Source organism: Colobus angolensis, unplaced genomic scaffold, assembly GCF_000951035.1.
Source record: "Colobus angolensis palliatus isolate OR3802 unplaced genomic scaffold, Cang.pa_1.0 Scaffold22, whole genome shotgun sequence".
NCBI lineage: Eukaryota > Metazoa > Chordata > Mammalia > Primates > Cercopithecidae > Colobus > Colobus angolensis.
In genome coordinates this window covers 4,969,194-4,983,758 of record NW_012115377.1, presented here as the reverse complement: position 1 = coordinate 4,983,758, position 14,565 = coordinate 4,969,194, and the positions used below count along the sequence as shown (strand labels likewise).

The 14,565-nt window shown below is 50.9% G+C and overlaps 2 protein-coding genes across 4 annotated transcripts in view; both read right to left on the bottom strand.

The window, feature by feature from the left end:
* The window catches only part of ZNF358 (zinc finger protein 358), a 15,170-nt gene extending 5,609 nt beyond the window's left edge, over positions 1 to 9,561 (bottom strand). Inside the window, exons 1-2 of one of the 3 annotated variants that reach the window (XM_011943561.1) lie at positions 9,502 to 9,561; positions 2,031 to 2,156 (exon numbers count right to left, since the gene is read on the bottom strand). In XM_011943561.1, coding sequence (XP_011798951.1) covers positions 2,031 to 2,049 — 19 coding nt within the window. In that variant the 5' untranslated portion in view covers positions 2,050 to 2,156; positions 9,502 to 9,561. Of the gene's footprint in view, positions 1 to 652; positions 762 to 2,030; positions 2,157 to 9,501 lie in introns of those variants that run through there. The other 2 variants (XM_011943562.1, XM_011943564.1) reach the window with 2 other exon arrangements.
* LOC105512962 (chromosome unknown open reading frame, human C19orf45) overlaps positions 7,892 to 14,565 on the bottom strand; it is an 11,315-nt gene continuing 4,641 nt past the window's right edge. Inside the window, exons 3-10 of the mRNA XM_011943635.1 lie at positions 13,748 to 13,814; positions 12,364 to 12,467; positions 12,177 to 12,277; positions 11,176 to 11,288; positions 10,986 to 11,095; positions 10,451 to 10,652; positions 9,502 to 9,587; positions 7,892 to 8,133 (exon numbers count right to left, since the gene is read on the bottom strand). Of these exons, the coding sequence (XP_011799025.1) occupies positions 7,912 to 8,133; positions 9,502 to 9,587; positions 10,451 to 10,652; positions 10,986 to 11,095; positions 11,176 to 11,288; positions 12,177 to 12,277; positions 12,364 to 12,467; positions 13,748 to 13,814 (1,005 nt within the window). The 3' untranslated portion in view covers positions 7,892 to 7,911. The remainder of the gene's footprint in view (positions 8,134 to 9,501; positions 9,588 to 10,450; positions 10,653 to 10,985; positions 11,096 to 11,175; positions 11,289 to 12,176; positions 12,278 to 12,363; positions 12,468 to 13,747; positions 13,815 to 14,565) is intronic.

Sequence of the window (14,565 nt, the reverse complement as noted above, 5' to 3'; positions counted from 1 at the left end):
CGCCTTTGTCTGCACCATGCCCCGCCCGCACGCAGCCCTGGCCCCATCCCTAGTCTCCTCCTGGGCCTGTCTCAGCCCCTCTGTGGCCCTGGCCCTGTCTCTTTCTCTCCATCTCTATCCCTCTCTCTGTCTCTGTCCGTCCCTCTCTCTCTGTCTCTGTTCATTCTCTGTCTGCCTCTGTCCCTGTCTTCCCATCTCTGCTCCTTTCTCTGTGTCACTGTCCCCATCTCTTTCTCTCTGTGTCACTGTCCCCATCTCTTTCTCTCTGTGTCACTGTCCCCATCTCTTTCTCTCTGTGTCACTGTCCCCATCTCTTTCTCTCTGTGTTCCAATCTCTTTGCCTCTGTTGCTTTCTCTGCCTCTGTCTCTCTCTGTCTCTCTCTCTGTCTCTCTCTGTCTCTGCCTGCTGCCCATGTCTCTGACTCTATCTTTGTTCATAAAGCTCTACACATGTTGTTCTTGTAGACTTGCAATGCACATAGGCACGGCCAAGCTGCTCAGCTCTGCAATCTAAAAATATGTCTAGTTTTGCTGAACCTGGCCTTCCTCCAATTTTTCCTTTATGCATGGTGAAACCCGTCCCCCTTTCTGGGTAACACCCGCCAAGGCACAGATTTGGGATATTCCTCCCCTAGTGTTTTCAGCCTCCTACCCAGATGGCGGGTCAGCGCTGTCCCTGGAGGCCTCCAAGTGCTAGATGTGAGTGATGGTTTCCGGAGAACCTTAGGCAGGGCTGGGAAGGGCTGGGGGCAAACTTGCCTTGGAGACACAGATCCCCACTGCCAGCCAGGAGAGAGAGTGGAAATCAGCTCCTGGCGGCTGGGCCGCGATGTTCTCCACTAAATATAAACAGTGGCCACAGAATAGAAACAATGGTGAGACAAGGCCACTCTGTGACCATGCGCCCTCTGCAACCACAAAAATGAGTTCTCATCCCTCCTCCCAGTGAACACAAATGACTGCCACTTCTTACCGACCACAATTCCAACCCAACTTCCATCCTCCCACTTCCGAGATAAAAATCACTGAAATACCTAGTCAGCAAAGTGCTCCCAGCTTCCCAACAATACCACCCTAGTAATTCTCTTTAAAACCACCCAATATAGGCTGGGTGCGGTGGCTCATGCCTGTAATCCCAACACTTTCGGAGGCCAAGGGGGGCGGATCATGAGGTCAGGAGTTTGAGACCAGCCTGGCCAGCATGGTGAAATCCTGTCTCTACTAAAAATATGAAGATTAGCCGGGCGTGGTTGCCGGTGCCTGTAATCCCAGCTACTCAGGAGGCTGAGGGAGGAGAATTGCTTGAACCCAGGAGGTGGAGGTTGCAGTGAGCCAAGATTGCACCACTGCACTCCAGCTTGGGTGACAGAGCAAGACTCCATCTCAAAAACAAAACAAAAACCCAAACTAACAAGTACAAGCCCAAATTCTATAAGATGCTCCTCTGTCCCCATGTCCTCCTTATAGAGACACCCTATGGTTCCTTCTTCCTTCCTGAACCTTCTAGATGTGTGTTGGACTCATAGCCTGAGACCTGCTTTCCATCTTTCCGCAGAGCCCACAGCAGATCTGAGAGACTGGAGATAACTTCAATTGGATTATGCCCCTAGTTCCTTATCCTGCCACTTCCTGGATGATCCCATTACAAATACTTGTGATGACATCTGTGGTTTCTTTGGCTCAGAATCTAACAGTACTTTCTTTCCCTTTGTGGAGTCCCCTTCACTACTCCAGATGGACATGTGTCTAACACCCCTTCCCAGTCCCATGTGATCTGGACTCTAATCAAAGCGCCCCATCCCCTGGCCACAATAATTAGGTATGGGATGAGAAGGTGACATTGGAGGTTCCCATTCTACCTCTGGGATTATAAGCCACAAGGACACAATTATCATTCTGTCTGCAGTCACCTTCCCCAGTTGTTCAAAAGAACAGTCTGCAGACTGAGGCCAATATGCACCACGATGTACAAGTAAGAGTCAGAGAGATAGCTCTGGCTACATTTGTTGAGCTCCTGGATATAGCTGTACCTGAAGCCAGAGAACTCATTCTTTCCTGTACCACAAACCAACAAATGTTCTGGCTGTTTGAGCTAGTTTTAGTGGATGTCTGTTCCTTGCATCCGTGACAGTCTTGACTAATTTAGGAATTATTACCTGGAAAGAAAAGAGTAATTTAAAAAAATCTTAAAAATAAAACCTTAAAATGTGGAACCCACTAAAGGAAGATGGGGTAGACAGCCAGGATTGCCACACACATGGACTGTAAAGTGAACAGGGCACCTTAGATTATGTAATGCACAACCTGTCTAGATGTACACAGGGGCTATGTAAAAGAGCTTTCCCCCAGAAAACTAGAGTTATGTGGAAGAAAACCAGCTGATTAAATTGTTGCCTGGCCAGGCTTGGTGGCTAACACCTATAATCCCAGCACTTTGGGAGGCTGAGATGGGCGGATCACTGAGGTCAGGAGTTTGAGACCACTCTGGCCAACATGGTGAAACCCCATCTCTACTAAAAATACAAAAATTAGCCGGGCATGGTGGCAGGTGCCTGTAATCCTAGCTACTCAGGAGGCTGAGGCAGGGGAATCACTTGAACCTGGGAGGTGGAGATTTCAGTGAGCTGAGATCGCACCACTGTACTCCAGCCTGGGTGACAGAGCAAGACTCCATCTCAAAAATAAAAAATAAATAAATAAATAAATAGTAACCTATTTTATCATGGAACTCTAACCATGCGTCTCCTAAGGACCAGAATATTGGAATATAGGGAAGCTTTCTTTCTTTTTTAGAGACAGGGTCTCATTGTGTCACCCAGGCTGGAGTGCAGTGGCACAATCGTAGCTCACTGCAGCCTTGAACTCCTGGGTTCAAGCCATCCTCCCACCTTAGCCTCCTGAGTAGCTGGGACTACAGACGAGTAGCTGGGGACTCAGCCTCCTGAGTAACTGGGACTACAGCCACCATACCTGCCTATTATTGTTGCTGTATTTGTAGAGATGGGTCTCACTATGTTGCCCTGGCTGGTCTCCAACTCCTGGCTTCAGCGATCCTTCCAACTTGCTGGGACTACAGGTGTGAGCTACCATGCCTGGCCTGGGGCCTGGAGCAGCTTTCATGCAATCTTCAGCAAAGTCTTACAAGAAAGACACAAGTTTCTGGAATGTGTTCCTTCTCAAAGCAGAGACTTATCTGCTTCATCTTGTGAGATTGTCAGAGCTGAATTTTCTGTCCCAAGCTAAAAGATGAGGCAGATGATGAGGTGGAAGATAAAACTGGGATTATGGGAGAACATCTGACACCCTAAGCTACTCCCAAACACTGAACATTCCTTGTCTACAAAGCTGACAATCACTCTCACTGGGAAGAGCCTATTAGCTGAGCTAATCCACCCTCCAGATTGCAACCTGGGGCAGGACACAGATCTGTCCTTAGGAGACACAGTCAATTAAGTTTGGGCTCCAACGCAGTGATCCTGACTGGGTTTGGGGAACTAAATAACCTAGGGGTGGGCTCCTGAGCTGGCCAAGCCAATCACAATATTGTTTTCCTCTAGGCACAGTGATTGGTCCACAACTGGGTGTGTGATTCCAATGGGCCAATCAGCCTGTTCCTTAAATTCCAATATGAGTCCCGGTGTGGTGGCTCATGCTTGTAATCCCAGCACTTTGGGAGACTGAGGCCGGTGGATCACTTGAGGTCAGGAGTTCAAGACTAGCCTGGCCAACGTGGTGAAATCCCGTCTCTAATAAAAATACAAAACTTAGCCGGGCATGATGGTGCATGCCTGCAATCCCAGCTACTTGGGAGGCTGATGCAGGAGAATCACTTGAACCCAGGAGGCGGAGGTTGCAGTGAGCCAAGATTGCAGCACTGCACTCCAGCCTGGGTGACAGAGTGAGACTCTCTCAAAAAAAAAAAAGAAAAGAAAAGAAAAAAAGAAAAAACTCAATAGAGGGAGCATGGTGCAAAGACCCTGCCCTTCTCTAGGGGCTTTAATCATTAGCATTGGTAAATACTACCAACATCTTCCTTTGCTGTTGCTTGGAGGGACACAGGACTGAGAGATGGCCAGGGAGACAGAGTCCTGATGCAAAATGCCTGATATTAGACCCAATTCCAGACTCAGACCTTCTTGTTTCTCTCCCTCTGTGTGTGTGTGTGTGTGTGTGTGTGTGTGTGTGTATTATTTTTGAGACAAGATCTTGCTCAGTTGCCCAGGCTGGAGTGCAGTGACAATAGCTCACTGCAGCCTCAATCTCCCAAGTAGCTGAGACTACAGGTGCATGCCACCATGCCCAGCTAATTTTCTAAATTATTTTTAGTGGAGATGAGATCTCACTATGTTGCCCAGGCTGGTCTTGAACTTCTGAGTTCAAGTGGTCTTCCCTCCCCAGCCTCCCAAAGTGTTGGGATTGCAGGCATGAGCCACCATGTCTGGCTTTTTTCTAAATCAATAAAATTCCTTTTTTTTTACTTGAGTCAGATAGAGCTTGGTTTCTGTCGCTTGCAACAAAATGATATAAGACATTAACACATTTAGTCACCATTCATTGAGCTGCAGCCAAGTGCCAGGCCCTCTTCTGAGCATGGTACATGCACCTTTTATTTAATTCCTGTATACACTCTTTGAAACGGGAACTATTGGCATTCCCATTTTACAGAGAAGGAAAGTGAGGGTCAGGGTGTATTCCTGCCTAAGGACAGAAAGGCAGGTCTGAATTCTGCTGCTGGGTGATGCTTTCCATTGAGAAAGTTGTTTTCCTTTAAAAATTAATCTTGGTGACCAGGCACGATGGCTCATACCTGTAATCCGAGCACTTTGGAAGCTAAGGCAGGCAGATCACGAGGTCAGGAGTTCAAGACCAGCCTGAGCAATATGGTAAAGCCCCGTCTCTACTAAAAATACAAAAATTAGCCAGGCACGGTGGCGGGCACCTGTAATTCCAGCTGTTTGGGAGGCTGAGGCAGGAGAATCGCTTGAACCTAGGAGGCGGAGATTGCAGTGAACTGAGATTGCACCATTGCTTTCCAGGCTGGGTGAGAAGAGCGAGATTCCGTTTTGGAAAAAAAAAAAAAAAAAACTTAGTTTCTCACATTCAATTCTATATTATTTGTCTTAATCCCTAGGCTTTTTTGGGGAGAAAGGCGGTGAGTGGAATATAGGAGGGTTAGTCATAAATCCATAAAATACATCGAGAATCATCCTGATGTAGTGTCTTTCCCCAAGGATTAAACATTTCCAGGACAGTTTCTGTTCTTCCCTGGCAAGCCATCCTCGGGCTGGTCATTTTCATTGTTAGAAAATGCTTCAAGTTGTGCTGAAATCCAGCTCTTTTTAACAGCTATGGACTGTTTTCATCTAATGCCTAAGGCTGTTTTAAACTATTCCTGGGATAGGCCAGGCACAGTGGCTCACGCCTTTAATCGCAACACTTCGGGAGGCCGAGGTGGGTGGATCACTAAGTCAGGAGATCGAGATCATCCTGGCTAACACGGTGAAACCCCATCTCTAAAAAAAAAAAAAAAAAAAAAATACAAAAATTAGCCGGGTGTGCTGGTGGGCGCCTGTAGTCCCAGCTACTGGGGAGGCTGAGGCAGGAGAATGGCATGAACCCAGGAGGTAGAGCTTGCAGTGAGCTGAGATCACACCACTGCACTCCAGCCTGGGTGACAGAGCAAGACTCCATCTGAAAATAAATAAATAAATAAATAAATAATAAATAAATAAACCATTCCTGGCATGAGGCAGGAAGATAATCCTACAACTAGAGCTACATGGAACTTAAGACCAAATAAACATTCTGAGCTTCCCAGCAGGCAAGGCAAAAAGGGAAAACCTTTCTGTTCTAGTAGTCTGGTCACTAGGCAGACCAGCTTCATCAGAAGAGGATGAGCTTATTGCAGTGATTTCCAACCAGGGCAATTATTTCCCATCCGGAAGATATTTGGCAATATTTGGGACATTTTGTTACAAGTGGGAGGGAGAGGTACTACTGGCATTTAGTGGGTAGAGGACAAGGATGGCACTAAATATCCTACAATGCACAGGAGAGCCTCCAATAAAGAATGATCTAAGACATCAATAAATGACAAGGCCTGGTTTATCCTGAAGTAACTCAGAAGAGCATGATGCCAAATATCTTCAGAGGACATATTCTACAGCTGGCAGATTCTTGCATGGTCAATGTGGATACCATGTGTGGTCCAAAGGGTCATCTTGTCCCTACAGGATGCAAAGCTGGATTCCCTCCTGCCTTTCTTGCAGAAATGACAACCTGGCCTAGAAGAACTGATGCCAACCAAGAAAGGGCTCCTGGGCAGGGCTGAGATTGGCTCAACCTCACGGTTCCTTGGATTGGGGTCCTTGGTCTTTGGAGGTTTGATTCTCGGTTCAGGAAAGCCATATTCACTCCTTGAAACTGGACATTCAACAGCCCACAGAGGCAGGCCCCAGGCATGGTCACTAAAACCCACCTTACCCCAGACAGACCTTACCCCAGACAGACTTTTCTCCTCACCACACCCCGGACCGTCAAGGTCAGGCGCTGTCCAAGGTACTGGTCCTTACTAAGCCCTGTCACTCACTTGTTGCAGAGCCCCATCACATCCTCCTCCTTTTGACCCATTACATTTTGTCTCTGGCTGCACACTTACCCCCTTGGACCTGGTAATGTCTTGATGGCTTTTGTCAGTTTGCCCCTGGACTCTGCTCTGACCTGGGGGCCAGTTTCCCAGTCAGTGCCCCATTCGGTCTCTAGTCTCTGCCCATGATGGAGAAAACAGCTGTGTCCACTCCTCCATGCCCTCTACAGGCCACATCCAGTGTCCCCACCATTGAAAGCTTTTTCCCCACACTCTGCCCTTCCCCACTTTCATCCTCAGAAGAGAAGCTTCCCTCCACGACCCCAGCCCCATGCACTGAAAAGTGTGTACATTTCTCATGTTTAACAGTCTCATGGGAGAGTTGCTACTTATCCCCATTTCATAGATGAGCAAATTGAGGCTCAGCGGGGTTAGGTGACTTGCCCAAACTACTCTCCAGGACATGGAGGAGTCCGGGTTTGGACTATGTCTATCCAGCCCCCACAGGGATCTATGTTGTCAAGCACACACACCAATATCTCTGTTCAGCACTATAACCTTATTTATTTTTTCTTTTTTTGAGACAGAGTTTTTGCTCTGTTGCCCTGACCGGAGTGCAGTGGTGCAATCATATAGCTCACTGCAGCATCAAATTTCTGGGCTTAAGTCATTCTCCCACCTCAGCCTCCTGAGTAGCTGGGACTACAAGCATGTACCACCATGCCTGGCTTTTTAAAATTTTTATTTATTTATTTACTTACTTATTTATTGAGATGTAATCTCGCTCTGCTGCCCAGGCTGGAGTTCAGTCGTGTGATCTCACTGCAACCTCTGCCTCCCAGGTTCAAGTGATTCCGTGCTTCAGCCTCCCGAGTAGCTAAGATTACAGACATGTGCCACCACGTCTGGTTAATTTTTGTATTTTAGTAGAGATAGGGTTTCACCATGTTGGCCAGGTTGGTGTCGAACTCCTGATCTCAGGCGATCCGCTCGCCGTGGACTCCCAAAATGCTGGGATTATAAGTGTGAGCCACTGCGCCTGGCCAATTATCCTATTTTTTGTAGAAACAGGATCTCCCTATGTTGCCCAGGCTGATCTCAAACTCCTGGGCTCAAGCAATCCTCCCATCTCAGCCTCCCAAAGTGTTGGGGTTATAGGTGTTAGCCACCGCGCCCAGCCTTAACTCCATAATCTTCATGGCAACGCAGCAACAATGGAGTCATCCTTTCCCGTGCAGTCCCTTCCCCCAGCCCCCACCCACCCAAGCATCCTCTGGACTGGCTGACTGATGGGAAAGAGTGGAATGTTGCCAAGGTGGCATTTATTACTGGCTGGGGCACGGGTACATAGGGGGCTGGGGAGCCCGAGGGTCTGTCTTCTCCCTGCAGCCGTGCTGGTGAGGCGTGCCCAGGGGCACGAAGCCCTCTTGAGGATTTTTCAGTCTCAGGGCTGCTGGACCCTGATACTTGAAAGGAAATTCGTCCTTGTATTGGGTTGAGAAGAAGCGCAGTCCACCCAGAGGGGGCTCCATGTGACTGTACTTGCACTGTGGAGTCAGGGTGGACAGCCTGGCAGGGCAGCCTGGGAGGTGGCTGACCCACCCTGTCCACCTCAGGATCTCCAGACCTAATGAGTCAGGGGTTGGGGCCAGGCAGGGCAGGCTAGTTGGTCAGCGTGGAGCCAGTGTCTGATGAAGGAGGATGGTTAAGACTGGGTAAGAGAGGATAGGGAAAGGGGCAAGGCTATGACCAGAAGGGTGGAGTTATGCAAGGGTATAACTTGGCCCACGAAGGGGCCAAACTGTCCAGGGGTGGAGTTTGGGCTCTGGTCAACTTGGGGTGGGAGTTAGCCCTTCAGGACGTGAAGCCAGGGGTAGGATGGGGCCAGTTAGGGGCAGAGCCAGAGCATCAAAGGCTGGGGAGGTTGAACCCTGGGGAGAGGTGGGTAAAAAGGGCCCCAGGCGAGGCTGAATAAGGAGCTGGATAAGAAGCTGGAGAGTAACCAGGGGTGCCCCTGGAAGGACTCCAGGGCTGGGGTGATCCTCGGTGGCTCTGAATTAACCCTTGTCTTGGGTATAACAGTGGTTGTGATGCAAAGATGCCCCTGAGCTGACCTGGACACGACCCTGGGGAGTGAGCTAGGGATTATCTCTGTTTTTTTTTTTTTTTTCCTTTTCTTGAGGCAGAGTCTTGCTCTGTTGCCCAGCCCAAAATGCAATGACACGATCTTGGCTCACTGCAACCTCCGCCTCCCCGGTTCAAGTAATTCTGTCTTGGCCTCCCCAGTAGCTGGATTACAGGCATGTGCCACCATGCCTGACTAATTTTTGTATTTTTAGTAGAGACGGGGTTTCACCATGTTGGCCAGGCTGGTCTCGAACTCCTGACTTCAGGTGATCTGCCTGCTTCGGCCTCCCAAAGCGCTGGGATTACAGGCGTGAACCACTGCACCCGGCCAAGCTAGGGATGATCTTGAGGCTAAAGGGATATTAAGATGCCCCCGGCCGGGCGCAGTGGCTCAAACCTGTAATCCCAGCACTTTGGGAGGCCAAGATGGGCGGATCACGAGGTCAGGAGATCGAGACCATACTGCCTAACACGGTGAAATCCCGTCTCTACTAAAAAATACAAAAAGACTAGCCGGGCGAGGTGGCGGGCGCCTGTAGTCCCAGCTACTCGGGAGGCTGAGGCAGGAGAATGGCGTGAATCCGGGAGGCGGAGCTCGCAGTGAGCTGAGATCCGGCCACTGCACTCCAGAGCGAGACTTCGTCTCAAAAAATAAAAAAAAAAAAGATGCCCCCGAGCCTGGATGATCACTAACTCTGAGGCTGGGTGACAGCATAGTCTTCCTGAGACAACTCTACACCCATGTGGGGGTTGCCTAATGATGGGTGGCTCCCCTCCCCCTCCCTCACCCGCTGTAGCATCTCTTCAGTCACCAGGGCCGGAGCTGTTCCGTGTGGCTTCAGCATCTTCTGGTTCATGGTTAAAAAATCGAATTCTAGAGATTCAGGTGGGGGAGGCAGAGTGAGGGCTGTGGGCAGAGGCGGGGCTGAGGGTGTGGTGAAGTTCAAGGGAAGGGTTCAAGAGCCAAGCCAGGCTAGCGCTGATGTTGACCAGGGCAGAAGAAAGGATTAGGAGAGGGGAGGAGGGAGGAGCCAAATAAGGAGGGAGGAGCCAGAGGAAGGGGGAGGAGCTGGGGAAGAGGGAGGAGCTTGGGAAGAGGGAGGAGCTGAGGAAGAGGGAGGAGGTGGGAGAGGAGGGAGGAGCCAGGGAGGAGGGAGGAGCTAGAGGAAGGGGGAGGAGCTGGGGAAGAGGGAGGAACTGGGAAACAGGGAGGAGCTAGAAAAGAGGAAGGAGCCGAGGAGGAGGGAGGAGCCAGAGGAAGGGGGAGGAGCTGGGGAAGAGGGAGGAGCTGGGGGAGGAGGGAGGAGCTAGGGGAAGAGCCAGGAGCTAGGGCATAGGGCTAAGAAGGTCAAGGGTGGGGCCCGTCCAGATGAGTCTGGGGGCAGGGCCAGGAAGGGCAGGCTGGTGGGTCAGGGGTGGAGCCAGAGTCTGACAATCGAGGAGGAGTTAAGACTGGATAAGAGAGGATGGAGAAGTGGCGGGGCCATGTCCAGAAGGATGGAGTTATGAAGGGGAGAGGTATGACCATGAAGGGGCGGGATTATCCAGGGGCAGAGTTGGTGTTCTGGTCAATTGGGGGTGGGATTTGGCCTTTCGGGGGCGAAACCAGGGGGAGGGGAAGGCTGGTTAGGGGCGGGGCCCGAGCAGTGGCAGGGGGCGAGGCTTCCAGGGCTGCTTCCTGGGGCAGGGCTTCCCCGGGCGGGGCTCTATGGGGCGGGGCTTCCCGGGAGCGCTCACCGCCGGTCCCCTGCGGCAGGTTGCTCTGCTGCAAGTGGAGGTTGGGCGCTTTCTGCACCTGCCTCCACTCTGAGGGGCAGTAGTCCGAGCCCATGGTGGTCTTGAAGAACCGTCTGAGCAGCTTTGGCTCCCCTAGGATCACGTGACTCTGCAGTTTCTCGTGAGGCACGTGGCGGCTGGGTGGCTGTGTCGCGGGTGGCGGCTGTAGGACCACAGGGCATTTGAAAGCTCCGGCATCCGAGAGGTCCCCGGGCCCGGGATCGGGAGGGAGGAGGTGGGCTCTTTGTGACCTTGGACAGCTCCCTCACCCTTTCTGGGCCCCACGTGGTAGCGTTGGGAGTTGGTACTCATCTCATTTTAGAGAAGGAGCCACCGAGAATCGGAGTGGTTAAGTGACTCGCCCTAGATCACTCAAGTACATCCAGGAGATTCCTGCATACCTATCAAGCTCACTCCCACTTTGGGACTTCTGCACCTGCTATTTGCTCTGTCTGGGAAGCCCTTTCGCTGCCGCCTTTTCGCTCTTTCTGCTCACCTGGCCGTAGAAGTACTGCATGAAGGTATCCAGACTGCCGGGGCCGGGGCACCAATTTCCCTTCAGGATGTGCGACTCTGGAGTCTGATCGTGGTGAAGAACAAAAGGTTCTGCCAGGAGCGGCACAGGTGCAGAGCTGCCCTGGGAGGCTGTGGTGGGAGGCAGGGCGGGGCGGGCCGCAGGCTCTCACCTGGCTCCCGGGCATAGAAGTGCTCGGCCTTGGTGGTTCTGTCGTGAAAGAGGCCGTCACCAGGACGGATATTTACATAGTGGATGTGGGCTGCGGCCTGGGCCTTGTCATACCTGCATGTAATGTATTATTCTATCAAGAATAAGGTAAAGTGAACCGGCGCGGTGGCTCACCCCTGTAATCCCAGCACTTTGGGAGGCTGAGGTGGGTGGATCGCCTGAGGTCAGGCGTTTGAGACCAGCCTGGCAAAAATAGTGAAACCCCATCTCTACTAAAAATACCAAATTAGCTGGGCATGGTGGCACGTGCCTGTAATTTCAGCTACTCGGGAGCCTGAGGCAGGAGAATCGCTGGAACCCGGGAGGCAGAGGCTGCAGTGAGCTGAGATCGTGCCACTGCACTCAAGCCTGGGCAACAGAGCGAGACTCCGTCTCAAAAAAAAAAAAAAGAAGAAGAAGAAGAAGAAGGTAAAGTGTATCTATCTGAGGCCTTGTAACCTCCAGAAAGGGGGAGGGGATCAGGGTTTCCTAATGATCAAGCCATGGGGCTCTAATAATGGGAGACCTGGCACAATAGTGCACCTTGGCTACCAGTGACATAGACCTCAAAGGCAGAGTATTGGCCCCAAAGCCCTCAGGGGCTCATACCACATGCTACTGAAAGCCAATTGTCCCATCTGGGTGGGAAGGCAGTGCCCTCATCACTTTTTTTTTTTCCGAGATGGAGTCTTGCTCTGTCAAACAGGCTGGAGTGCAGTGGTGCAATCTTGGCTCCACCTCCCAGGTTCAAGGGATTCTCCTGCCTCAGCCTCCCGAGTAGCTGGGATTACAGGTGCCCACCATTACACCCGGCTAATTTTTGTATTTTTAGTAGAGACGCTGTTTCACCATATTGGCCAGGCTAGTCTTGAACTCCTGACCTCATGATCCACCTGCCTCAGCCTCCCAAAGTGCTGGGATTACAGGCATGAGCCACCGTGCCCGGCAATGGCCCCTTTATACCTATCTTCAGGCAGACCCTGGGGCCTGTAGGCCTGTTTCTGCTCCGAACACATCGATCCATAGCTGATCTTGCAGTCTCCCAGCTCCACTCTGGAGGAGGCCTGTGGGCAGACAGGGATAGGAAGGCCCAAACCACCCAGCCCCCAATTCTGCCCCCACCTGCAGCCCCAACACAGCCTCAATTTACCCTCTTACACATCAAGGCAGGTGGGCCTGGCAGGGCCTGGAACTGTCTTTGGTAGGAAGTCCCATCTTGTCTCGTGTAGTCCCACTTGAGGGTGTTGGGGCCTCCTTAGAATAGGCAAGAGGGGAGAAAGAAAGGAAGTGAGAGAGAAAGGGAGGGAGGGAGAAAAAGAGAGAGAGAGAGAGAGATTGAGATTTTCTGCCATCTCAAGCCCTCTGGAAGGAATTCTATTTTTTGCCTGGGAAGGGGAGCTGGGCCATTCTGAACAGTGTAGACTGAGAGCTGTCTGGCAAACACCAAAGAATAAAAATAAAATAAGTTATACTAAAAGCCAGGGGCAATGGCCCATGCCTGTAATCCCAGCTATTCAGGCGGCTGAAGTGAGAAGATGGGCTTGAGCCCAGGAGCTGGAGACCAGCGTGGGCAACATAGCAAGACCCTCATCTCTAAAAAATAATGATAAATTTAAAAATACAGCCAGGTGCGGTGGCTCATGCCTGTAATCCCAGCACTTTGGGAGGCCAAGGCAGGTGGATCGCCTGAGGTCAGGAGTTCAAGAGCAACCTGGCCAATATGGTGAAATCCCATCTCTACCAAAAATATAAAAATTAGCCAGGTATGTTGGCTTATGCCTGTAGTCCCAGCTACTCAGCAGACTGAGACAGAATAGTTTGAACCCGGGAGGCAGAGGCTGCAGTGAGCTGAGATCGCGCCACTGCACTCCAGCCTGGGTCAAAGAGTGAGATTCCATCTCAAAACATACACACACACACACACACACACACACAAATAAAAAAACAAACAAAAAAACCCCGATAATATCCACCAAGGACTATATTGAGCCATGCTTACGTTAAGTGCATTGCATCTTCTTCCAGGACCGAGTATCTCTCTCTCCCTCCCTCTCTCTCTCTCTCTCTCTCTTTTTTTTTTTGGAGACGGAGTCTCGCTTTGTGGCCCAGGCTGGAGTGCAGTGGCACAATCTCGACTCATTGCAACCTCCGCCTCCCAGGTTCAAGCGATTCTCCTGCCTCAGCCTCCCAAGTAGCTGGGATTACAGGCACGCACCACCAGCTCAGGCTAATTTTTGTATTTTTAGTAGTGATGGGGTTTCACCACATTGGCCAGGCTGGTCTCCAACTCCTGGCCTCAAGTGGTCCACATGCCTCAGCTTCCCAAAGTGCTGGGATCACAGGCGTGAGCCATTGTGCCCGGTCCCACCATCTTGGACCTGGTATCATTTCTCTTATGTTACAGTCTCCTTGAGGCTCAGAGAGGTTAAGCAACTTACCAGAAACCACAGAAACTAGGAACCACAACTAAATGTCAAATCAGGGTTTGACAATCCCTGAGGCCATCTTAGGGACATCTGACCAGTAATGTTCACCAGAAGGGTTCCTGGAGTCACAGAATTGGAAAATCACACGAATGGTGGCTACTCTGTTGGGTGCTCTCTGCACCAGACACACCATACACATTCAGCTTTACCAGCTCCTGTGAATTGGGCTTTGTGATTGTACCCATTTTGTAGATGGGGAAACTGAGGCTTGGAGAGGTCAACTCATTCAGTCTCACACAGCTACTAAGGTGGTGGGGGAGGAGGGTGTGCAGATGGAAAACTTAGCTGATTTGTCTGACCCCAAACTGGCATTCGTGACTCCTGCCAACCATGCACCACTCTGGACAGATTCAGAAGATATGTCCACCCACCTGATGCTGAAACTGACGCTCAAGGTGGTTCCAGGGTTTCTGAGGCTTGGCGTGATTGACATTTGGGGCTGGCTAATTCTCTGCTGTGGGAGCTACCCTGTCTGTGGGAGGATACTTGGCAGCATCTCTGGCCTCTACTCGCTGTCTGCTGGTAGCACCTCTGCCCACCTTTTTAAATTTTATTTTGTAAGGGCTGGGCTCATTGGCTCATGCCTGTAATCCCAGCACTTTGGGAGGTTGAGGCGGGTAGATTGCTTGAGCCCAGGCATTTAAGACCCGCCAGGGCAACGTAGTTAGACTGCATCTCTACAAATCAGTACAAAAAATTAGCTGGGCCTGATGACAAGCATGTTTGCAGTCCCAGCTGCCTGGGAGGCTGAGGTGGGATGATCACTTGACCTGGGCAGATCCAGTCTGTGTAAGCCGAGACTGTGCCACTGCGCTCCAGCCTGGGTGACAGAGAGAGAGACACTTTCTAAAAAAATTATATATATA